This window comes from Sander lucioperca, chromosome 14, assembly GCF_008315115.2.
Source record: "Sander lucioperca isolate FBNREF2018 chromosome 14, SLUC_FBN_1.2, whole genome shotgun sequence".
Classification (NCBI taxonomy): domain Eukaryota; kingdom Metazoa; phylum Chordata; class Actinopteri; order Perciformes; family Percidae; genus Sander; species Sander lucioperca.
This window is the reverse complement of record NC_050186.1, coordinates 20,653,216-20,678,999: the sequence shown is the minus strand read 5'-3', so window position 1 is coordinate 20,678,999 and position 25,784 is coordinate 20,653,216. Positions and strand designations below refer to the sequence as shown.

Genomic DNA, 25,784 nt, shown 5'->3' with positions numbered 1-25,784 from the left:
CAACACCTTAACACTTTTTAAAAGTCAACACAAAAGAAAATAACAAAAAAGGATAGATATTAAAAAGTTTTGAAACAAGAAAAGAAACATCTTCATTTGGCATGTTTAAGATTTTAATTGTTTTGCTTTCAAACCAATAGTTTTCTTAAAAAGCACAAGCCTTCCTTTTCGGCGGAAACTTTTCCGATGGCTTTTCATCATTTTCATCTTCATAAGCCAGAAGACGACGTGGGGATGAAGAGGGGATTGCTTCTGAGACATGACTTGTTGTTGGACATCCCGTATGAGAATTCATTTCTTCTTGTCGGCCTTCAGAGCAGCCTTGGTGACCTTTCCGGCGGTGGGGTCCTTCTTCACGACCTCCTTAATGACACCAACGGCCACGGTCTGCCTCATGTCCCGCACAGCAAAACGCCCTGAGGGGAAGAGACGGACAGTCCATGAGACGCTGAAAAGATGCCGCCGATATAATTCACAAGAAATGTTTGAAAGGGATATTTGTGCCCTTTTTATGTTCTGCCAGAACCTGAATGAAAAATCAGTCATGATAAACAGAGGTTAATAAGATTCTGGATGATGCTGGTCATTATTTTTTGGAAATCAACGGGAGGGACTATGCCCCAGTCCGTCCATTGGTTTGAGTGTCTGTTTATCACACAGTGTGTCTCAGAAGCTGCTGATAATATTCTAACAAAGACATGTAAGCAGGGTCCAAAATTAGCACCATTTACCAGCAAATGCTGGTAAAATATTCAAGTGGCTGGTAGATTTGCTAACTCACCAACCAAAAATAAGTATATCTTATAAGTAATACATTTAATACATTTTAACATTCACTAGTATTTGGCTGGTGGACAAAAAGTTAATTTTGAACCCTGTATTCAGGCCCCTAATACTGTCTGTCACTAAGCTGAGTGGTGAGTAAGAGAGCATGATAATGTACTCACTGAGTCAAAAAGGCTGCCTGGCTCCTGATGGCAAGATGGCTAAAGGTTGAGGGTGGAGCATGGCTGTCTTGCATTGTAAACAAGTGACAAGTCTGTAAATTAAGCTAAAGCTGCATTTTGTCCACAGTATGCGTTTGTATTATTGTGGAATGTGGATAAACCAGAGTACTATGTTTGCAAGTGCCTTAGCTTGGTAATACCAAACTAACATTACCTCACTAACAGCTAACAAGTCCTCTCTGGTAGACAAGGGTGCTAAAATAATCGTTTGACATGCTAAAAATCACTACCGGCACTTTGTGGAGTTACTTTCGCCGTCGATGGGGGAGGGACTTAAATGCGCTCTCTTAAATACGTTACTGAAATATTTTGTTCGGATGCTTTCATGGACTCTCTATGGGCTTCTCCCTCGACTGTATGCCTCCACGTCCCCCCGATTGCCAGCGAGCTTCTCCTGACTATACGATAATTTATCTACTGTGCGACAGAAAGTCATGTAGTTATGACACAATTGTTAGCCTATTTTTACAAAAATGGCTGCTACAGCCTTTTATACATTGTTGTGTTTCTTTAAAAATAAACAATGGACAAATAGAGTCTTTAAACACTTCAGATGTAAAGTTATTCGCTGTCAAAGTGACACCAAAATGAATGGCAGTCAATGGAATGCTAGCGGAAGGTGATGGCTTATTAGCCTCGAAATCTCCACCATTGGAGGTACGCTTTCCGGATGCTTGCGTACCCCCTTGTGGGCCGGTCAGTGAAAGACCAAGGATGTGAATGGCCAGTGTTCACATGAAAGACACACAAATGGGCCAATCATGTGATCTGTCTTCTCTCTATGGGCAGAAAAAAAAATAAAGTTGTGCGGCTCATGCAGATAGACCGGCCCACCGGGAAATCTCCCGGTACTCCCGATGGCCAATCCATGCCTGCTGATGGCCAAGATAATAATCACAATCATCAATTCATGAGCCTGAAAGTTCATTTTTGACCTTGAAAACAACACCTTGACAATAAAACCACAAAAGCAATTAGAGCTGGGCAATATATTGATATTATATCGATATCGTGATATGAGACTAGATATCGTCTTAGATTTTGGATATCGTAATATCATAATATGGCATAAGTGTTGTCTTTTCCTGGTTTTAAAGGCTGCATTACAGTAAAGTGATGTCATTTTCTGAACCTACCAGACTGTTGTAACTGTTCTGTTATTTGTCTTTACCCACTTAGTCATTATATCCACATTACTGATGATTATTTATCACAAATCTCATTGTGTAAATATGTTGTGAAAGCACCAATAGTCAACATTACAATATCGTTGCGGTATCGATATCGAGGTATTTGGTCAAAAATATTGTGATATTTCATTTTCTCCATATCGCCCAGCCCTAATAGCAATTCTCAACATAAAGTCAAACTCACTTCAGCAGATGCAGTTGACCCTTATGTGTAAATTTTTTTCATTAGGTCAAGCTATATGTTTTCCTCTTCAAAAGCTTAATGTGGAGGTAGAGTCGCCCCATAACCACAAGGTTGGCGGTTTAATCCCAGGCTCCTCCGGCCACATGTGAAAGTGTCCATGAGCAAGATACTGAACAAGCAAGCTGCTCTCCAGATGCTGTATAAATAGCTGTCCAAAGCGGCTAATACTAGGATGGGTTAAGAATGCAGAAATAAAGTGTCACTACATTGTACTTTGTGTATGTGACTATTAGGATAAAGTTTGTTTAAATTAAAAGCTGGAAATCAATGGAGGCCACTTAGCACACTGGCTAGCAGGATGCCCAGCAGAGAAGTCGCAGTCGGTGTTCGATTGCTCCACGCTGCCTCGGTGCCCCCTCTGATGTAGAGATGGAGTTGGACGCAGAGATGGTCTTGCTAGCTTGAGCTCATCTTCTCCACCTTTCCTCTATGTTTACTCTGATGTCCACATTTGAAAACTTGACCAGCCAGCTGGCTAGCCAGCCTAGGCTATGTTATCAGAGTCGGCAGGAGACTGGAAAGTTGATTTCCCTGATGAGGGACTCACAGCCACATACCATCACCGCCTAATGTCATCCACATAAGGCACAACTCATTTTGGTAAAAATAGACAAAAAGCATACATTTTGCGAGCTCACAGAGAGGCGACTGGAGAGGTCCGCACCTTCTAACAAGAAGTCATTAAAAAAAAAAAAACTCTCAGTTGAAGTTTTAAAGATAGTTGAGGTCTGTGTCAGTGGCTTGTAAGCAGTGGCAGCAGATGAAACGTCAGTGGCAATCCTTAAGCTTTCAGTCCTGGTTGATTCAGAATTTCTATTTGAGTGAAAACAATGTAATTGTGCTGAGAGAAATAGGATCTGGAGTCTTGTTGATAAAGAATTATGTGCATAGTTCCATTGTTTGTGTGTATACAATGGCGAAAATCTGTTATACAGGTTTTTTCTTCCAGGAATAGCACCACCATTCTATGGTCACCACAGACCCAGTTTGTAATACTGCAAATATATAAATATTGCAATACTTTCATCAGTGGGCCACGGGCTCAATCGCCATTGTGTTACCTATTTCAGCAAAAGATAATGAATTAACAGACATGTATTTAAATCTTTGAGATTACAGCTTTAAAGTGTTTATTTATTGTCTTTAGTCTTCAGTATTAGTTGATAAAAATCAGTTCAGGTGTCAGTTGATGTGCTGTCTCAACCCATTCTCTTAACAACAAAATGGGCTGTAACCTACAACTACCTGCAGGAGATGAAGAAGAAAAATAATTTTACTCACCCAGTGGAGGATAGTTGGCGAAGGTCTCAACACACATGGGCTTCTGTGGAACCAGCTTGATAATGGAAGCATCTCCAGACTTGATGAACTTGGGATTTTGCTCAAGTACCTTGCCGGAACGACGGTCGATCTTCTCCTTGAGCTCGGCGAACTTGCAGGCAATGTGAGCGGTGTGGCAGTCCAGCACAGGGGCGTAACCCGCGCTGATCTGGCCGGGGTGGTTCAGAACAATGACCTGAAATATTAATGTTTAAGTGCATTTAGAAATGGTAATGAGAGTTCTCCATCCAGCATTCACTTCATGCCTGAGATGAACACCATTGCAGTTCCTGCTAGTGGCCAGCAGAGGTCCACCTTAAAGAAACTTTAAAGTCAAGTTTTATTGTGCTTCCTGCTTCTCTATGTTCAGTACATGTTTATTTTCTAAATACAAATTGACAAGAAACTATCACATTTAAAAATCCAAGCCCATTTCTTCATGTTCACTTATTTTCATTTGCTCAGACCCACCTGGGCACTAAAGTTGTCAGCTGCCATTGGTGGGTCGTTTTTGCTGTCACCAGCCACGTTTCCACGGCGGATCTCCTTGACTGACACGTTCTTGATGTTGAAGCCGACGTTGTCACCAGGAGCAGCCTCGGCCAGGGACTCGTGGTGCATCTCCACAGACTTCACCTCAGTGGTCAGGTTGGGGGGAGAAAAGGTGACGATCATACCGGGCTTCAGGACACCGGTCTCAACACGGCCGACGGGGACGGTTCCGATACCTGAGAGAGCAGGAGGAAACATGTTGCTAGTATGCTTTTCAGTTAACTTTAAGTTGAAGAGTCCTTGGTTTGGAGAAGATTTGATGGACACAAGAGTGTGAACTGTAATTGTAGGCTTATCGTACAGGCTGTGAAATGCTTGAGGGCGCTTTCACACCTGTAGTTTGATAGATTGGTGTAATTTGGGGGTTGCATTTTTCATTTGGTTTGGTTAGTGTTCACACTGCACTTTGTACCAAACACTGTAAACAAATGTCACATGGTCAAAACGGTTGCTGACAAATATTCGAGAACTGGCAACACAGACGACGAACGAGGTATGGTCATTATAGGTTATAAATTTGAAAGTCAATCTTTAAATCATATGAGTCTGTAAATTAAATTACACCCCCGTTTTCAAGCAGACCAGAGTTCAGTTGTTTGGTCTGCACCAGAGTTCGAATGAGCTTCAACACCACCCCAAATGAACCGGACTATCCGACGAAACGCTCCAGGGTTCGATTAAAACGGACCAGACTGCTCAGATGTTAAATCACCCTTAGATTACAGCCCATACAAAGACAGAAGTAGAAGGATTAAGAACTGGACAAGAGACAAATGTTACCACAAGGTGAGGCTTTTTAACTGCGACTGAGTCAACAGTCTCATGTACCAATCACAATTATCCACTTTCACCATGTTTTTGCCAGAAAAAGCTGCTGTAACTTGCAATGCCTTTTGTGCCATTTGGTTTGATTTTGATAATTCTGTGTCTGTGTTCTGGATTGTAGCAGCGTAGTAATATGGATGTCAGCAGTGTGTTAAAACTCAATACGTGCAACAAATGTCATGTTAAGTAATATGAGGTGCTGAGCTATAATGTGATGTGACGTAAGGCACACATGAGACACTACTTACCGCCAATCTTGTAGACATCCTGCAGGGGCAGGCGAAGGGGCTTGTCGGTGGGGCGGGCTGGAGGCATGATGGAGTCCAGAGCCTCAAGCAGTGTGTTTCCACTGGCATTACCGTCCTTGCGCTCAACCTTCCATCCCTTGAACCAGCTCATCTACCGAGAGATTCAAAGAAAGAAATCAGTCCATGTTCTCAATCATCAGGGTGACACAAGTTAAAAATGTCCTCACCTTGTCACTGGCCTCCAGCATGTTGTCTCCATGCCACCCAGAGATGGGGACAAAGGCAACAGTGGCGGGGTTGTAGCCAATCTTCTTGATGTAGGTGCTCACTTCCTTGGTGATTTCTTCGAAACGGGCCTGGCTGTAAGGGGGCTCGGTGGAGTCCATCTTGTTGACTCCGACAATGAGCTGCTTCACACCCAGAGTGTAGGCCAGCAGGGCGTGCTCGCGGGTCTGGCCGTTCTTGGAGATACCGGCCTCAAACTCACCAACACCTGCAGCAACGATCAGCACACCGCAGTCGGCCTGAACAGGGAGAAGTTTTCTATTTTTCTACAATTAAAGCCAAAACTGATGCCAAAATGAAGGTTATCTATGATCTGTGTGTGGTTTTCTAAACATATGCATGGCTCCAACATATCATTACCTCCACTTTCAAAATGTAATGTGCAAAGGAGACAATGGAAATTAATAGAATAATAGGGATAGATCTTAGAGTTGATTTGACATGCCCTAGCCAGCTGAGCGTCTGGGATGTTAACTTCAACTTCACTTTAAAAAAATAAATAATAAAGTGATTTTCTGGGACTACTACCATTCCTAATACTTGTTGCTTGTAATGTTGGCAATATGGAAAGTTAAGCATATACAGTCATTGCGTCCTCTGTACCCTAACCCTGATAAGACCTTGAGCTGTAAACTTACTTAAAACTTGTGGTATAATATACAAAACTAAAGTTTAAGAAAGTGAGAAGTCAATAAAGAGCAGGTTAAAAGGTGTCTTTACCTGAGAGGTACCAGTGATCATGTTCTTGATGAAGTCCCTGTGTCCAGGGGCATCAATGATGGTCACGTAGTACTTGGTGGTCTCAAACTTCCACAGAGCGATGTCGATGGTGATACCACGCTCACGCTCAGCCTTCAGTTTGTCCAGCACCCAGGCGTACTTGAAGGAACCCTTGCCCATCTATTGTGGTTAAAACAACACAAATAGAGCAGGGAAACAGGGAGAGTAACAGACAGAAGTTTAACCATAGCCATTATTAAAAATAAAAACATTTACGTCATGCAAAACATATATTTTTTTTAAATATAATAATTAATTTACTTTACTATAGTGTGCCTAAGCATTTTGTCCAGGGTTTGATGTAGCGAGTTATTTGTGTCTTCTAAAGGGATTTATTTTAGCATTTACTATGAACCTTTTTCACAGCAGACATTTTGACCTGTCATAGTAGGAAAAGCACAGCTGAAATTGATAACCTTAACGATGGCTCAATTCCATCAAGTGTCCCAGGAAGCTATTTCAGTGAGTCAGCATGCACAATACCAGGGCCTCTCCTAAGTGGGATGCAGCCATCATTAATGGTTTAGAATACACCTGTGCTTTTCCTACTATGACATGTCAACATGTCTGCTGTGAAAAAGGTCTATAATATTCAACTATCTAACAAGTTAACCTCTTTATTGTCTTTTATGTAGATGACTAAAATAACTTCCTTGTTAGTCTTCAATCATTACTAATTATTAAAGTTAGTACCCATTAGGTAATGTTGGTTATATTTGAAAAATATATATAATGTATATACATATATAAAATGATTTATGTATTTGAGGCTGATTTGCCCCCTTTTTTTGCTATATTAGTAACATGTTTTAATATGTTAAAAACTTTAACTGCAATTTATCAAAACAGGAGACATATTCATATCATATTCTGTATGATCACCTGGTTAAAGATAGTACACATATTTCAACAGTGGATGGCAGTTGTAACCATAAAACTAAACATCCATTTTACTTCTATGTAACTCGGATCTGCTAGAATGATCGACGTAGTTAGATTTAGGCAAGAGGAGTGGGCATTGGTTAGGATTAGGGTAAGAATACCATGGTAAGCCAATCAGAGGCAGAATAAGGCGGGCCAGGAGGCACGTCCTTTGACGTCGACACATCTAGCGGATCCGATCAAGCATCTACCCAAAATTAAGGAGCAGTTTACATCCGCCAAGCCAGTTTCCCACACCTGTAACGTTAGTGCGTCATAGTTTGTGGCCTCGTTGTGTTTTATATGGTGTGAATATTTGTTAATAACTCAAATATAACGTTAGGCCTCTGATGTCTTAAAAAACCAACCTCTTGGGCTTCCTTCTCGAACTTCTCGATGGTCCTCTTGTCAATTCCTCCGCACTTGTAGATCAGATGGCCGGTGGTGGTGGACTTGCCGGAGTCGACATGGCCAATGACCACGATGTTGAGGTGGAACTTTTGCTTTCCCATTTCGATGTACTGGTTATAAACGACACTGGGAGCCGTTATTTTGACTTAATAAAATTAAATATTTCAGGCTTAAATTCGTCTAGAAAATGAAGGTGAGCTCAGTGCGACCACCAGTCATGGACTCCAACCGTAGATATAAATACGTTTAACGGTATAACGTATATCTATGGACTCCAACGGTTATTTAAAAAATTGTTAGCTAACGTTAGCTAGCGGGCCATTAAGCACCTGCTAATCAAATCTAGCTAACCGAGCAAATGAGACAGTCTCATCAAGTAACTGTATACCTTACCTTACATAATAGTAGCAATACTACCCAATATAAATTATACCAAACAAGAACTCCTAGTAACTCCTGTAGTCAAAATTGCATTACTATAAGTATATCATTTGCACACGAAAAAACAGTATCAGTAGCCTATAGTTTTGTATAAAATCTTAATATGAAGACCAATTGTAACTATAGTTCACCCTAGAATGCAAACTATAAGAGACCATAACATACTATTATTAGAAAATAAAGCAGTCAGTGATATTTCACCTTCTGGAAATGTAATCCAAACCATTAGATTAGCATCCAAAGCCCCCCTCTCGATTTATTTAATGTAGGCTATCTAATAGCTTTTGGTGGTATTTAAGGAGTTTTGATTTCTTGTAGAAACTATACCACAACAACAGTAGTAGTACAGTACTACAGTATTTTATCTCACCTGTTGACAAGCTAAATGAAGGTTGTTGATGCCTGTCGTCTCCTGCTTGATCTATCTGCACCTTCACTTACTGCTGTTTCCGCAAAAGAGGAAACACTATTCGACGGGTGACCAGACTTCAGCACAACAGAAAAGTTATCTGAGGACAACGCCTTCCTCTAACCTCCTCCTCCTCCTCCTGGACACATCTCATGAATAATTCTACAATTGCTCAACTGTTCTTGGCCAGCATGTTTTGCCAGTCTGATCTTGTTCATTATAATATATAAAACACACCTTCAAAACATGCCTACCCCATTTTTTGTACATGAGTGTCTCTAATCTATAGAAGGAATGAGAACTAATAAAAAACACAGTGTTTTGACCTTGTTGACCAATTGCTGCTCTGCTTTGCTATTTATGTTTGAAGCTTCTGGAGAAGTGCTGCTGCAGTTTGCAATTAAAAACACAATTTCTTTTTTTTCTGTTGGCAATGTTTAAGATTTTTATTGTTTTGGTTTCAACTTAATTATGACCATAGCTTTCCCTAAAAGGCACAAGCCTTCCTTTCCTGCGGAAACTTTTCCGATGGGTTTTAATGAGCATAAGCCAGTCCTTAAGTAGAGAGCTCTGCCTCAGAGCAGACGGCGCTGGGTGGCAGGGAAGAAGAAGGGATGGTGCGGACCGCTGCTGCTGAGACGTGACTCTTTGTTGGACGTCCTGCATGTGAATTCATTTCTTCTTTTCGGCCTTCTGTGCAGACTTGGTGACCTTTCCACCAGAGGCGAGCTTCTTGTCAACCGACTTGATGACACCGACGGCCACGGTCTGCCTCATGTCACGCACAGCAAAGCGACCTTAGAGGTGGAGATGGACAAGTAAGACAGAATAGAGGCTGAAACCATGCCTTTGATATGAGTAATGAGATGGTGAATATACAGTGCGCATTATACTAAAGAGCAATACTTTTAACTAAGTAATTGAGCACAAACATTACCAGTAGAAATGTTCATGATTCACAAGGCCATACATTAATGATAGCAATCATATACATCTATACAGAAACAAGGCTTCCCACTTAGTCAATTACTTTTCAACCTTTTTATTGAAACACTGGCCCAAGCTAACAAAGACTTCCAAAGACTACTTTGGAAGGAATATCCATATTCTTAAAGATTACTGCCTGTCAGGTCAGCTGAGGCCTCTTGTGTCTTGGTGTGACCCAGCCTATGAGGCTATGTGGAAAGACATTGAGTTATCTTCAATGGACATACAGTACCTATACAGTCAGTATTGGACTGGCCCAGCAGAGTTAATGAAGCACTACAGCTTCAAAATCAATGGGTTGTTTTTCATTGAAAACTACTGAGCTGGCCGGCATATGATTTGCACTTCCTACCAGCATCACAAGCCCATAAGTACAGTTCAGACAATGGACCGAGCAGGACATCACCATCTTTCCGAATAATACCAAATGGAGTCCTAAATAATTTTGAGAATTGATGCCAGTCTGGGCAAAGACGATTTTACTGGTACCTACTATACAGATCCGCCATTTCTTTTTTAAGCACATAAGGATCCCTGATTCGGCTGAGCCCTCAAAATAACATCTAATAAAAAAACACCAAAGGCCTCATAGGTAAAGAATACAAGTGCTTCACCTCAATGAATACAATTCATTAAAAGCTTATAGAATACTAAATTAATGTTTTTGTCCTATGTGAAAGTGTTATAACAATAAGTGACATAAGATATTTTAACAGCACAACCCAAGTAAATTATGTATATAAGACACCAGAAATGTATTTGAATGATGGAGAACATATTTAAAGCTCTATTAGTGGATTTTTTTTTACCGCTTGAGAACAACCTCATAACACATCTAACATTAGCAGTTAGCACCATATAAAGTTGCTATGGTGAACATATTGCAGTGGCTTTATTACTGAAAACAGCTACCTGCAGTTGATTTGGGGGCCAGAAAACAACAATTAGCTGAAAGTTGCTAAAACGCACAGTAAGAGCAGATTCGGGGAATACATTATCTGTAGTCATTTAATGCATTATTAATATAAAAACATCTAGGCTGTCAAAGTTAACGTGTTATTGCATTAATGGCACTCATTTTTTAACGCAATAACAAAGGTTGTATGGACTGGAGTCTCTGAACGCGTCCAACGCAGGTTGAATGCGGGTCTGTGTTATAAACGTCTGTTGTATGAAATATCTGTAGCCTGTCGTCACCGGGCTGCATTTTAATAAACTATGATAATTTGGTCGCAGGTAACATCTCTCGTCCAGACACAGTCTCACTCCCACTTCCTCTCCCTGCAGCTCTCATACTCATAGACCTGAATATCCAGTAACTACTATTTTCAATTGTGTGCTCACTCAACGAAGCAACTTTGAGTGGTTTGGAAGTGCTGTGGGTGGAACATGGAGTGAGACAGAGTGGTGACTACAGATGCATACACTGTGGAGGGAATTATTTTCACTAGACATTATGACCAGAGAGATTTAAATACGACGGACTTTAACAGATTTTACCGGTTAAAAAATTTACTTAATTAACGTATAATGGAAACACTGCTATGAGGGTTTCTGGACAATAGTTGTCATTATTTAATGGCGTTAATTGATTTCCAATAATATATATATATATATATATATATACATTTGGATAAAGCAAGCATATTTGTCCACTCCCATGTTGATATTAGTATTACAGTAAATACATATATCCCTTAGAAATATCCCTTTAAGGTACATTTTGAACAGATAAAAAAATGTGTCATTAATTGGCGATTAACAATGGACGATCATGCGATTAATCGCAATTAAATATTTCAATCGATTGACAACCCTAAAAAATTGTGATTAATGCAGCTTTTAAATATACCTTTTTTCACAGCAGACGTTTTGACTTGTCATAGTAGGCGTAACTGGTATACCAGGGCCTTAAAATCTGCACCCCAAAATAGAGTGCAACCATCGTTAACATTATCAGTTACACCTCTGCCTGTCCTGCTATGACATGTCAAAATGTCATAGCACACCGTGTAAAGGGTCTATAACTAACTATCAGGCCAACAAGAAAAAAGTGTTTCGCTCACCCAGTGGAGGATACTGGGAGAAGCTCTCAACACACATGGGTTTTCCGGGCACCATGGTGATGATGGCGGCGTCTCCAGACTTGAGAGCCTTAGGGTTGTCCTCAAGCTTCTTGCCAGAACGGCGGTCGATCTTCTCCTTGAGCTCACTGAACTTACAGGCAATGTGAGCGGTGTGGCAGTCCAGCACGGGGGCGTAACCCTGGGAGATCTGACCGGGGTGGTTCAGGATGATGACCTGCAGAGAGAGGAGGGCGGTCAAAAGAGCAACATCTAAGGATTTGGACTGGTTGGTGCTGGATACCACGGAGTTATTCTCCCAGAAGAGTGGATGCAGGTAGACTGACTGCTGTGTGGACTAACAGGGACACTAAATAGTGTTGTTCAATGTTCATTCTGCTGTGTGATAGCAGCCTAAATTGAAGGGGAAATATACTTTTCCAGACAGAAATAGTTAAGTACACTTAGAAATAGTAATAGATTGTAGAGATTTAGGGACTTTTGTTGCATGCCAAGTAAAGCACCTCCATATTTTTGGCAGACTCGCAAGTGACAAATTGAAAAAAAAAAAGCTATCCTGAGTTTTTGTTGTGTACGGGTCAAACTCCAAAAACACTGAATCCGGCATTTCCCATAATGCAGCTCAATAGTGTCTTTCATTGGACCCATCAGAGCAACAGAAGTCATTATACAACTGCGTTTACAGACTGAGTCGTAGTCATTGTGACACGTCAACTGAATATGATGTGTAAATGTCCCTTTAATTTATAGGAAAGTAGTATTTTGACCAAATCCTAACTCAGGCTTCACATACTAGCTTGAGAAACTTTAATTATGACTGAAAACTAGTAGATTTCCATTATTGAGAGAAAAGCAGTTTTGTTTGCTAATTGTTTATTGGTTGGAGTTTGTAATAACAACTGATTGATTTCCCACTGTGTGAATGTAATGAGAATTGGGTTAGCTGAGGCAAATAAATAAATAAAAAGCTCCAATAAAACCAATAGGTCTGGTGTGTTCTGTTTTGGTTTCTGTATCTACTTTATACAAACATTCCTGAGACTCACCTGCGCGGTGAAGTTGTCAGCTGCCATGGGTGGGTCGTTCTTGCTGTCGCCAGCCACGTTTCCACGGCGGATTTCCTTAACGGACACGTTCTTGATGTTGAAGCCGACGTTGTCACCAGGAAGAGCTTCAGTCAGAGACTCGTGGTGCATCTCCACAGACTTCACCTCAGTGGTCAGGTTGGGGGGAGCGAAGGTGACGACCATACCGGGCTTCAGGACACCGGTCTCAACGCGGCCGACGGGGACAGTTCCAATGCCTGAGAGAGCAGGAGGCAATATGTTGCTAGAACGCTTTTCAGTTAACTTCAAAATAAATAAAAATTAAATTAGCAGAGGTTTTGATGGCCACTTTACTGTGAGAGCTGTGTAAGACATTAATGAAGGGCTTGTAGCAGCTGTAAAGTAAATTCTCACTCACACATCTTGTCAGTGTTTCTCTGCAGCCATCCATTTGATTATTTGTGATTTCACAGAGTTTGAAACGTACAGTGGTGAAATTTAACTAAGTACATTTACTCATGTACTGTACTTAAGTACACATTTGAGGTACTTGTACTTTAAGTTTTTAATGCCACTTTCTTCTTCTACTCCACTACATTTCAGAGAGAAATAATGTACTTTTTACTCCACTACATTAATCTGACAGCTTTGTTACTAGTTACTTTACAAATTAAGATTGTTTTTGCACACAAGACACATGTAGATTATAAAATACAATGTTTTATTGTAAATTTAACTACCCGACAATATATAGGCCTGCGAGTACAGCTGAAATGATAAGCCAATTAAACAGAAGTGTTTGGATTGTTTGCGGTTGTTGATGGTTTTTAGTTTCTAAAATGTGAGGATTTTTCTGCATTGAGTACTTTTAATTTTAACACTTTAAGTACATTTTCCTGATGATACTTACATACTTTTACTTAAGTAACATTTTCAACGCAGGACAAAGTATTTACATAACTGTGTGGCATTAGTACTTTAACTTACAGGTATAGTAAATTATGTTAATACAATACACTTTCTGTCAAATTCAGCAAACGGTCACGATCACCTAGCTCTCTGTTTTCTGTGTGCGCTGAAAAAAAATCCTGTGTTAATACACAGCCCTGGCTGTGTAAATAGAAAACAAACAGAAAGGAGAGCATGAGCCACAAAACACTATTCCAGCCAATCGGCAACAGGCAGTGATGGTTGATGGTAAGGGGGGGGGGGGGGGTGGCAGCAACATGTGAATGTGCCGGCTGGCCAGTAGTTATCTGTCCATGAATCTGGGGGGCGGAACTTCTAAAGAATGGGTTATTTTTGTTTGGCAGTTGAGTTCAAATATCAACAATCTTTGGGCAGCATCGCTTACTGCACCTTTAAGTAAAGGATCTGAATACGTCTTCCACCCCTGGAAATATTACAGGCTGTCTGGCCTGGTCCTGCTACAAATAAAAGAGTAACATGGTAGTATGAATATATGTTAGGTCTGGGAATTGGCATAGTTTGTGTATACCTGTATATCCAGTTTCACCTCTGTGATAAGCCTGTCTAAACTAGTTTAAAAGGGGTCTGGATCCACTCCCAGAATTTGTCCTTCCGCAAATATTAGAGGCTGTGTATACACGGTGTGACGAATTAATCAGGACTCTCTGATTTCACCACAAGCTGCAGTTGATACTGTTGTTGGTGCAACTTTCAGGATGTCAGGTGAGAAACTCGACTCTGTGCCTGTTTCATTGGTTTTGATCTTTTGTGATCTCTATTGTTAGTTAGCATGGACTTGTAAGTACAAGTGTTGGTTGCCCATCGTGGGTTTTGTTTTAATAGGTCAATTAACCCTTTTTCAGATTTGGAATAATTGACATTTCAGGCTTCATGTATCCGTGTTAAAGTAATAGGTTTTTGTCATTTGGAGAGTTTTCTGTACATATATCCACCAATCCCGTAAGGCTTCATTCAGACAGAACAAGATAAGAGTTATGGGGCCACAATGCACGCATGCAACTTTGCTACGCAGGTGGGAGGCGTGGCACCACTAGAGAACTACAGTGACCTGGAAAGTAATGATACGAAGGAAGAGGAGTGTTTTCTGTTCTGGCACATGATGCAACAGCAATGTTCAAAAAAACATTTTTATGCCATTGAAGCCATGATTCATGATGATCAGTGGCAAGGGAGAGGCTCATTCTGCATCTACAGTAAGACAAGCAATTTAATTAATTACAAAGAAAATTGTGCTGCCTATTTTATAATGTCCGACACAACCTTAAATTGGGATTTAATTTTTATTTGCTCTAATGCCTTTATAAAAAAAAAAAAATGTGACTGGATATTCATAAACTGGAGAGAGATTGCTGGATGGCTTATTATGGTGACTGTACAAGTTGTTTTTAAGACTCTTGCATGGTGAGGTAAAAAAAATCTATTTGCACAGACTGATTTTCCTTGTTTCTTGGCTTACTAAACAGATTTTTTTGTATGGGAGATGATAATTACAGAATTTGATTTAGACTTGTGATGTGTTTGAAAAAATACGGAAATGTTACCGGGTCTGACCTAGTAAGATTGATGATTGCTGTGCCTGGCTTCAAAGTGTAATCAGTCATAAGATTAGTTTATATTTGCATGGTGGCGTGGTAGCTCAGTGGTTAGCACTGCTGCGTCACAGCAAGCACTGCTAAGTGCTCCTCCCACCTTAAAGACATGCATGCTAGGCCATTGCCCTTGACGTAGGCACTGGCATTACAACTAAAGTTGGTCCTGGGAGGCCGGACTTTGGCTCCTAATTAGTTAGGATGGGTTAAATTCAGAGGACTTGTATGTGTAAATTGATAAACATATATGTATATGTATATATTGACAAATAAAGGAAATATTAGAAATGATTATTAGACAGGTAGGCAGACCTAAAATATAAGATGTAAAAAGTAGTGCCCAATTCCACTGACATTGTACTGCTTCATTTTCCCTTAAGGTGCATATTATTATGAGGTGACATGACAGTCCTTACCGCCAATCTTGTAGACGTCCTGCAGGGGCAGACGCAAGGCCTTGTCTGTTGGGCGGGCTGGGGGCAGGATGGAGTCCAGAGCCTCAAGCAGGGTAACGCCAGAGGCCCCACCCTCCTTACGCTCGATCTTCCAACCCTTGAACCAGCCCATCTAAAATGGAGAGTGCAGAAACAGTGACAGAAAGAGACGGGAGACAGAGAAAGTAATGGGGTAAGAGAAAGAACAATGATTAGTTCAAGAGGATTAATTGATAAGAAAATCCAAGAAATGCACAACGTATTATCTTTTGACAGAAATTATATAAATCTGGGTCACTGTCACAGATGTTGGATGGGCTAATTTACCTACCAACCACAACTACAGTACGTTGACTAGAGCTTTCCATGTAATAAGTCCCTCACCTTGTCACTGGCCTCCAGCATGTTGTCTCCATGCCACCCAGAGATGGGGACAAAGGCAACAGTGGCGGGGTTGTAGCCGATCTTCTTGATGTAGGTGCTCACTTCCTTGGTGATTTCCTCAAAACGCTTCTGGCTGTAAGGGGGCTCGGTGGAGTCCATCTTGTTGACTCCGACGATGAGCTGCTTCACACCCAGAGTGTAGGCCAGCAGGGCGTGCTCGCGGGTCTGGCCATTCTTGGAGATACCGGCCTCAAACTCACCAACACCAGCAGCAACAATCAGCACAGCGCAGTCAGCCTGAACAGAGAGAATTTTGTAGTACATACATATTTATATGTAAAGTATAAAGTGATGAGGCAGCAGACAACAGATTAGGTCAAAGGTGTGCCTTTACCTGAGAGGTACCAGTGATCATGTTCTTGATGAAGTCCCTGTGTCCAGGGGCATCAATGATGGTCACGTAGTACTTGCTGGTCTCAAACTTCCACAGAGCGATGTCGATGGTGATACCACGCTCACGCTCAGCCTTCAGTTTGTCCAGCACCCAGGCGTACTTGAAGGAGCCCTTTCCCATCTATTGTGGTTAAAACAGGAAATGAAATGGGACAAAAGTAGGAATCAGTCAGAAAAGTTAAACTGAAGATTAGTTTAGGTAGTTAAGATACCTTAGTTTGGGGAACATAAACATGTTTTAGACCCTTTTTTCACTTAGCAAAATAAGCCAAATTGCTAAATACTTTAGTGATAGTTTGCCTAAAATGGACCATAAAGTTCCTTATTTACATTTTGAAATATCAAAGCAAATAATTGGTAAACAGACCTAAGAGTTTGACTAAGCATTAAATGCCCATTTTAACAATTATCAGTAAGTTACCCAGTCATAGTTTTAATGCAGATCCCCCTTTATTTATATTATCGTTTGTTTGAAGCTGTTAATCATTTTACTATATCTTACAATGTTCAATTCAAATGTCAACTTTGTGTATAAGCCTGTTTTAACAAATCAGTGTTTATATAGGCTTTAAACAATGTGATTATGAGTTTTAGTTCAGTGAATATTTGTGTATAATCTTTCATATGGATTTCTACTTGTTCTAATATTTACTAAAATAAATACTCATAGTAAAATGGAAATAATTTCATAATTGAGTATTTTATATATATATATATATTCTTATTTTCCACTTCTGTAATAGCTATATGAATCCATAACACATTTAATTTGAACTTTTATGTAAGTTAAACAACAGATTTTACCAGGGATATTTCAGTGTTGTAGCAGTAATACGGACAGTACGTGTCTTTAAACAGTAGGTGGCAGTTTTAACCAAGTAATATCAGTGAGCAGTTTCAGCCACCGCACCCGTTTCCCACATATCTTAGCTATAGTCTTTGACCTTTATGGTCTCATACAATATGTGTCCTTTGCTGTAATTCTTATTTAATAACTTATATAGAGGCTGATGTCTCAAAAACCGACCTCAGCGGCTTCCTTCTCGAACTTCTCGATGGTCCTCTTGTCGATTCCTCCGCACTTGTAGATCAGATGGCCGGTGGTGGTGGACTTGCCGGAGTCGACATGGCCAATGACCACGATGTTGATGTGAATCTTTTCCTTTCCCATTTCGATGTACTGGTTATAAACACGGGGAGCAGTTATATTTACAGTAAAATGAAATATTTTAGGTTTAAACTCATCTCCAAAATGGGGTGAGCACACAGGGAGGTCATTATGACTTTAGCTAATATTAGTTAGCGAGCTGTTGGCCTTTAGCTACATTACGTTAATCTGATTAAGGAATACCATTGGGAGTAGTTCCGTTGATATTTAATTTTAAAATGTAGCTAAAGTTTAAATGTCTAAAAAGCGGGAGATCCGTCGGGACCACTACACCACATGACTCATTTAATCGAAAATCAGTTTGAGACCTTTCTTTAACTGTCTATGGTTGACACAGTAGTCTATCATGTTTATTTTAAACGTCATTTATCTTTGTAACTGCGGCATAAGCAGCTGACGTTAGCTAACGTCACGTTGCCGGTCACTTCGTATTAAACCGAATATAACTAACGTTAGCTGTATTATATGCGTCAATACAGATTAACTGACTTCAGTGAGACATGAAAGTGGGAAATTCGACATTATGGGAAACTCTTAAGCTATAACTCATTTTCGGTGCTCGTGCACGCCACCGGAAAGGCGACACTGGTGAGTCACGCGCCATGTGCTTGATAACGGGATGCCGGGCTTCTCGGCCTCCATGTTGCGCCGGGAGCGCAGAGCCGCCATGTTACCGACTGATGCAAGCGCGCAACCGACACCATACAGCCACAGCAGTGGGTGCGCGTTCACGACGGTAGACATAAAGGACTATCATGACTGGCAGAAACACATTTGAGAAATAATGTATAGCTCGATGTTCCCAATTAACGTTTTTGTAACACTATATTAAAGCGCTGTTAAGACCAAGCCAAATACATCGCATGCTATACAAGGTTTGAATAGTAATACAAGATGTGAACTGGCATGTTTACCTTTTATGTGCACCTTAACATTTAAAAGTCAAGCAGGCTCTGATTTAGCCATGATGCAGACTTCCTGACATCGTAGCCAAACCTGATTCTTAACTCCCTGGCCTGAATAGTACCACAGCTCCTGTATATTAACATGCATTTTTATGTACATACATGCATTTTTACACTAGCTTTAGGAGTCTGATAGAAAGGATGACTTCACTAACCTGTGCCCAGCAACTAAAGATGTCCTGATTTAGAGCAGAGGGGAAAAAAGGACAGAATGTGATGAGTCCCGAGTTTTTATACTGAGCCAGAAGAGATGGGGGGGGCTGTGCATTCTCTTGTTGCTGTCAGACTAGAATACGGAGTGCCATTGGCTGGGGTGGTGTAATGCCTATCGAGGCGATTGGATGACGAGTGCATCACTGGACACAGATAGCATAGTCAAAAACAGTTGCACCACAGAGCTGCTTGCCTGTGACAGCCAAAAACTATACCAACTGCAACACCGTAAAGACAGACAAGCCAATTTCAATTTTTTCAAAGACATTTATTTTATTAGTTACCAGCAGCTTTCTTTCCAATTAAATTTGTGGCATTTTAACAACAACATTTCCAACTTAAACTTAACTGAGAAGAGGCACTGTCATGTGATTCAGGTAAGTGACAATGCCACGTAGTTCTTTTTTCCTGCGAAAACTTTTGCGATGGGTTTTAATCAGCATAAGCCAGTCCTTAAGTAGAGAGCTCTGCCACAGAGAAGATGATCCAGGGTGAGGGCAAGACAGGGGGGAAGGAGTGGCCCGCTGCTGCCGGCACACATCTTGTTGCTGGATGTCCTGCACGGCCATTCATTTCTTCTTCTGGGCCTTCTCTGCAGCCTTAGTTGTCTTTCCGGATACGTCCTTGGTCTCAACAGCCTTGATGACACCAACAGCCACTGTCTGCCTCATGTCACGCACGGCGAAACGACCTTGAAGAGAGAGAGAAGAGGTGAGCAGTTAGTTCACCAGATCATCATGGTCTCCTTTTATCATCAAGTATTTCTAAATTGTGTATATAGCAGGCTTTGAAGTACTTACCGAGGGGAGGGTAGCTGGAGAAGGACTCCACAACCATGGGCTTCTGTGGGATCAGTTTGACAATGGCGGCGTCTCCAGACTTGACAAACTTAGGGGCGTCCTCAAGCTTCTTGCCAGAACGACGGTCAATCTTCTCGATGAGCTCGCTGAACTTGCAGGCAATGTGAGCTGTGTGGCAATCCAGCACAGGGGCGTAACCAGCGTTGATCTGGCCAGGATGGTTCAGGATGATGACCTGTGGACACATTTTGAATTAGAACTCTAGCAAATTGCAACATGGCCCAAAACTGGAAGCTGTTCAATACCCTTTAAGCTTTTTTAAGTTCACAATACCAACCTGGGCGTTGAAGTTGTCAGCTCCCTTGGGTGGGTCGTTCTTGCTGTCGCCAGCCACGTATCCACGACGGATTTCCTTCACGGACACGTTCTTGATGTTGAAGCCGACGTTGTCACCAGGGACAGCCTCGGTCAGAGTCTCGTGATGCATCTCCACAGACTTCACCTCAGTGGTCAGGTTGCAGGGAGCGAAGGTGACGACCATACCAGACTTCAGGAGACCGGTCTCAACACGGCCGACGGGTACAGTTCCAATACCTGAGAAAAACAATTGTGGTTTTTAAGTAGTCAAGGTGACCTGAATTGAAAAGCTGTAGTTCATGCCATTTTCTTCTGGTAAATAATCTTAAATTTAGTAAATAAAAATCAGTTTTTACCGCCGATTTTGTAGACGTCCTGCAGGGGCAGACGAAGGGGCTTGTCGGTGGGGCGGGCTGGGGGCAAGATGGCGTCCAGAGCCTCCAGCAGTGTGGTTCCACTGGCATTACCCTCCTTGCGCTCAACCTTCCATCCCTTGAACCAGCCCATCTGTAGACAGATTCAAAGAGAGAAATTAGTCTGTTTTCCATCAGGTAAACTTAGTCCATGTTCTCAATCATCTGGTTAACACAAGTTAAGCACCACAAGGTAATATTTTCTCACCTTCTCACTGGTCTCCAGCATGTTGTCTCCATGCCACCCAGAGATGGGGACAAAGGCAACAGTGGCGGGGTTGTAGCCGATCTTCTTGATGTAGGTGCTCACTTCCTTGGTGATTTCTTCAAAACGGGCCTGGCTGTAAGGGGGCTCGGTGGAGTCCATCTTGTTGACTCCAACGATGAGCTGTTTCACACCGAGGGTGAAGGCCAGCAGGGCGTGCTCGCGGGTCTGGCCGTTCTTGGAGATACCGGCCTCAAACTCACCAACACCAGCAGCAACAATAAGCACGGCGCAGTCAGCCTGAAAGTTAATATTAAGTAGTTTAGTACACTAACAAGATGCAAATGGTGTTCAAACTTTGGTCTAGCCATGTATCAACATGATAACTTACCTGAGAGGTACCAGTGATCATGTTCTTGATGAAGTCCCTGTGTCCAGGGGCATCAATGATGGTCACGTAGTACTTGCCAGTCTCAAACTTCCACAGAGCGATGTCGATGGTGATACCACGCTCACGCTCAGCCTTCAGTTTGTCCAGCACCCAGGCGTACTTGAAGGAACCCTTGCCCATCTGGAGAGATAAATTAGGTATATTTGATAAATTTTTTTGCTTCTATTAACAGTTGTTAGAAGGAAAGGGACATAGCTATAAGTTCGCATAAAAACCAAATGTAAACAAAAGCCATTTTATATACATATTAGAATGCAATATGTACATAATTAGAAACTTGAGGATTAAAGTAGTCAATTACAATACCCAATAAATTAACTGCCTGGCTATTACTTTCTTTAATTACTTTTTACATAATAAACATTGTTACCTTTTACATTTGATGACATTTTAGTAGGAAATTATATTTTGTCTTTGTACACCAGCAAGAGGCCTCTACTGAAGTGCACAGTCACCATAAACGCTGTTTGCGTTAAGCCACACCCCTGCGTGCGCGCACACGCTGCCTCAATCTGGTGCCGGGCAGTAGGGCTCAGAGTGGGCACGCTGACGCCGCCATCTTGGCTATTGAATCTACGTTAACGGTCAGAAAGATGAAGCTAAAAAATACAATACAGTTTTAACTGCTCACCTCAGCGGCTTCCTTCTCGAACTTCTCGATGGTCCTCTTGTCGATTCCTCCGCACTTGTAGATCAGATGACCGGTGGAGGTGGACTTGCCGGAGTCGACATGGCCAATGACCACGATGTTGATGTGGATCTTTTCCTTTCCCATTGTTGTAGTTTCTGTCACGAAAAAAAGCTTTCGTTGAGAAGCGCGCCATCATTATTAGCAGATCAACATTCGAGTTTCGCATTTAACTAACTAGCTATAGAGCGCGATAACGTTATATTGAACCATGAAATATGGGGCCCAGCTTAATATTAACACCGGTTTGGCAGTAGCTGTAAGTGATTGAACCAGCCACATAAAAATGGTCACATTTCGTAAACACATAGCTAGTTAACACTCATTAACATTACTAGCTAGTTAGCCAATAATCGGTTACGGGATTTAAGCAGCTAACGTTAACAGGGCTAACGTTAACAGGCTGCTGCTAGGCCTCACTCGGCCAAAAGCCAGAGACACGTGTTACTCCATGGGCCACGTCGTATAAAGTTACAAAGACTGCCAAATATTCAGGAGCTGATTTCGTCCAGCACCTGTCACTGGATATTATTTGCAGTTGTTATGAAGAGGCGACAGAAGAAACGCCAGCCTAGCATCCCTGACTCTCTGCTTTCCAGCCTCCTTTGTTCCTTTCAACATTCACTCCTCCATGAAACCGCTTCATCAAAAACTTCAATGCAACATTAAAAAAAACTCACTACGACACTTACATCAAGCGGGTTAGAAATAGGAAAGGACAAGTAATAGCATTCCTTTAAATGTTCTGCCAATTCCGTCAAAAAAGCCACAGGTTTGTAAAGTTTACGTTACATAACGGTAACAGATGATGCAAAGTTTTAGATAAAACCAAATGTTCGAAGGGAAAACTCTCAGCTAAATGTTACGAAACATTTAACGACCTGATTCGTGCTTTATCGCTCCCACCGTATTGAATCGAAGTTAAACTTACCGGTGTTTCTGGGTTTTCACGGCCAAAGCTGCTGCCCCTAGCCAGGTAACAGAAAGAGGAAGTCAAGGGTTGGAGTGGGGGTTTTATACTGAATGGGAGGCGGCCTGACTTCCCGTCGGCCTCCCCGGTACAGACCCTGCAAATCACACACATTCCTGCAAAAACGTCAGCACGCCACCGGATGAACCGCCTGAAACATGTATGATGTCTCACTTTATCTTACATCCATGGTCTTACCAGGGACTGTGCAGTTTAGCTTAACATTGAAACTAACAACAGAGACACTATTATGGTGTTGATAACAGTATCAATTATACAGAAACAGGGTGTAAAAGCACACAATTGATCGTGTTGCTGAGCGGTTTTATGGTTTGAACCGCAACTCCCTCGACATTCATCGATCAGCTGGTCGACATGAACGAAGTTGTTTTTTTTGTATGAAACAAAAAATATATTAAAAGATTCCTTGATATGACTTATTTTTTATCCATTGACAAATTATAAATGATGTCATGCTGAAAAGATTAAAAAAACATCCACTTAATACCATCCACATTCCAAGTGTTGGACATAATGAAGTTTGAAATGTATTATAAAATAAATAATCATAACCAGATACAGCTTCACCCAGTTATTAATATGACAAATGTTTCATAGAAAAAAGGTCGGGAGGACAGAGTGTATTTCAAACTGAAAATTTCAAAAACACATGCAAAGACACACAAAATGTTTTTTTAATAATATGTAATAACGACATTAATAAAAGTTATTCATCATTCACAGGTTGTATGTTTGGTTGTGTAAACAACATATAGATGCTACAGATGATTCTCTGCACACCGGGAAGTGGATTTTTCTTTTTAAATCATTAATTAAAAAATAAAATCACTATTTACAGATCTACCACAAAGCCCTCACACCCACCTTCTGGTAATATTGGGACGACTCATCAGCCTGAAGAGATTATCTCAATCCGACATTTGCATTCAAACAGAGCTCAGACCCTGAAAAGATGAACTCAGGCTGTTTTTAAGACACCTTATCTTGCTGGTCGTTTACATTTACAACAGACGCATATAGGCTACACAAGGGTTTGATTAAATTAAACGCGATGTTCTCAGGGTTAAGTGTATTTCAGGGCCAGCTGCTTAACAACCAAAAACATAGTGGGAAATAATAATAATAATAATAAAAAATTAGTATCAACAACCACAAAAACGTGATATCTTATAACGTCTCTCCTTTGTTAACTTTGCTGTGATTTTTATCAGCGTACTCTCCTTTGAATCGTTTTCCACTTATAAAGTGGCAAAGGTGTCTGGTTAATTAAAATATTTGAATTATCTGGGGTAAATGTACACAATCTCACCCATATTCACATCTTAAAGCTGCCCACTGCATCCTGTAAATGTGAGTTATGAATTAGACTGGGTAAAGGCCTGTTTTGTCACTTGGATGCTACTTGGGGGTCAAGAGGTCAGATTCTGCCTCTTCTTCCATCAATGTGGCATGCTGCCCAGTATAGAGGCAGCTGGCATCCCCTGACACACACACACACACACACACACACACGCTTGGCTTTCCCTGCAGTTCAGGTAACAGCCACTTTAACTTGACAGCTGCTGCTTTCACTCAGCGCAGAGAAGAGAGCGACCACGAGAGGAGGAAGCAGAGAGAGGCAAGCCGGGGGAGATATGGAGAGGAGAGGGAGTTGTTAGGATGACTGAGGGGCAGAAAGAGAGTAGAGTCATAAAGAGTTTAAAATGTGTGTTGTTTTCTCAGCTGCAGTCATAGACGGAACGTTCGTTATTAATTATTTATTGTAAATAAATCCCTGTTAAATGTCGGATACATTTGCCATGCCATGGCATGCCATGCTTTTGTATGCATGCAAACAAACAGGTTCTGCTGTGTTTTACGTAATTCACATTATATAACCCATCTGACTGAGCCACGCCTTTATCTCACAAAGCATAATGTACTTTTAAATGTCTTCTGACTCCACCAGTTGCCACAATGTTGAGCAACTGCTATTCCTAAATTTGGATTAGCATTTAAAGTAAAATGAGCAACACTGATACTCATTTAACAGGGTGAAGTTTTCAATCTTAACTTGAACTGGCTTTTGATTTCACTTTGGAAGGCCAGATAAGAAATTGATTTTTTAACACATAAACAAGCCTAAATGGTAGCTTAGATTAGTTGTAAACCATATGTAACTTTCTCTCAGTTGTAGGCTTCATGGGATATGAGAAAAGTACACCAGCCATATTTTACAGTGACAGCGCTCTCAGTCTCTCTGTCAGTTGGTTTGAAACAGATATGTAGCGGAAAATGGAAGTAAAGTACAAGTAGCCTACCTCAAAAATTGTACCAAAGTACCGTACTTTACCATACACAAATTCACAATCCAATAAGATAAACTAAACAACAAAGTATAGCTGAGTGGGATGTTAATAGTTTTACAGGTATACTGTATGGTCATAAAGTGTTGAAGAAAATAACACTTTTGGAAAGTCAAAGGAGCAACGAAGTCATGAGGATTCATCCTCTGGAAATCATGAGTGTGTGTGCCATTAAATAGTTGTTGAGATATTTGAGTCTGGACAACTGACCAGCATTGCCATCCCCAGAGTGCTACGCTGCTAGCATGGCTAAAAACACACTGCTTGGTTCATGAAGCCCAGAGCAAAGTACAACAGCTGTGTTCTTATTTCATACACTGCAGTACAACAGGGTGTGTGTGAGTGTGTGCGTGCATGTGTGTGTGTGTGTGTCAGTGTGTGAAAGGGAGAATATGATTCAACAGGCAACACGTCAGTGATGAGTCATCGGCATGAGTGGTGGTTATAGCAACGAGAGATGTGAAAATATAACAAGACTGAGAAAAACCTGTTGTTTGTTAGTACAGATAGATAGATAGATAGATAGATAGATAGATAGATAGATAGACGGATAGACGGATAGATAGATAGATAAATGGATAGATGGAC

The 25,784-nt window shown here is 41.1% G+C and overlaps 3 protein-coding genes across 4 annotated transcripts; all 3 read right to left on the bottom strand.

The window, feature by feature from the left end:
- Window positions 1-91: 91 nt before the first annotated feature.
- On the bottom strand, window positions 92-8,823 carry LOC116047116 (elongation factor 1-alpha-like). The gene is made up of 8 exons (XM_031295656.2): window positions 8,595-8,823; window positions 7,741-7,893; window positions 6,392-6,571; window positions 5,614-5,910; window positions 5,387-5,537; window positions 4,233-4,489; window positions 3,723-3,957; window positions 92-416 (listed from the first exon to the last, which is right to left on the bottom strand). The coding sequence occupies exons 2-8, from the start codon at window positions 7,882-7,884 to the stop codon at window positions 292-294; spliced, it is 1,389 nt and encodes a 462-aa protein (XP_031151516.1). The 5' UTR covers window positions 7,885-7,893; window positions 8,595-8,823; the 3' UTR covers window positions 92-291.
- Window positions 8,824-9,064: 241 nt separating this feature from the next.
- On the bottom strand, window positions 9,065-19,022 carry LOC116047117 (elongation factor 1-alpha). Of its 2 annotated transcripts, none has more exons than XM_031295657.2 (8): window positions 18,889-19,022; window positions 17,628-17,780; window positions 16,542-16,721; window positions 16,148-16,444; window positions 15,746-15,896; window positions 12,751-13,007; window positions 11,687-11,921; window positions 9,065-9,430 (listed from the first exon to the last, which is right to left on the bottom strand). In XM_031295657.2, exons 2-8 carry the CDS (start codon window positions 17,769-17,771, stop codon window positions 9,306-9,308), a joined length of 1,389 nt encoding a protein of 462 aa, XP_031151517.1. In that variant the 5' UTR covers window positions 17,772-17,780; window positions 18,889-19,022; the 3' UTR covers window positions 9,065-9,305. The 2 variants fall into 2 exon arrangements, with proteins under 2 accessions (XP_031151517.1, XP_035847224.1); XM_035991331.1 differs by having other exon boundaries at window positions 17,628-17,786; window positions 18,889-18,990.
- A 247-nt stretch (window positions 19,023-19,269) lies between these two features.
- Window positions 19,270-22,805, bottom strand: LOC116047118 (elongation factor 1-alpha). Its single transcript, XM_031295658.2, has 8 exons — window positions 22,792-22,805; window positions 21,804-21,958; window positions 21,113-21,292; window positions 20,725-21,021; window positions 20,460-20,610; window positions 20,084-20,340; window positions 19,747-19,981; window positions 19,270-19,637 (listed from the first exon to the last, which is right to left on the bottom strand). The coding sequence occupies exons 2-8, from the start codon at window positions 21,945-21,947 to the stop codon at window positions 19,516-19,518; spliced, it is 1,386 nt and encodes a 461-aa protein (XP_031151518.1). The 5' UTR covers window positions 21,948-21,958; window positions 22,792-22,805; the 3' UTR covers window positions 19,270-19,515.
- Between the last annotated feature and the right edge of the window lie 2,979 nt (window positions 22,806-25,784).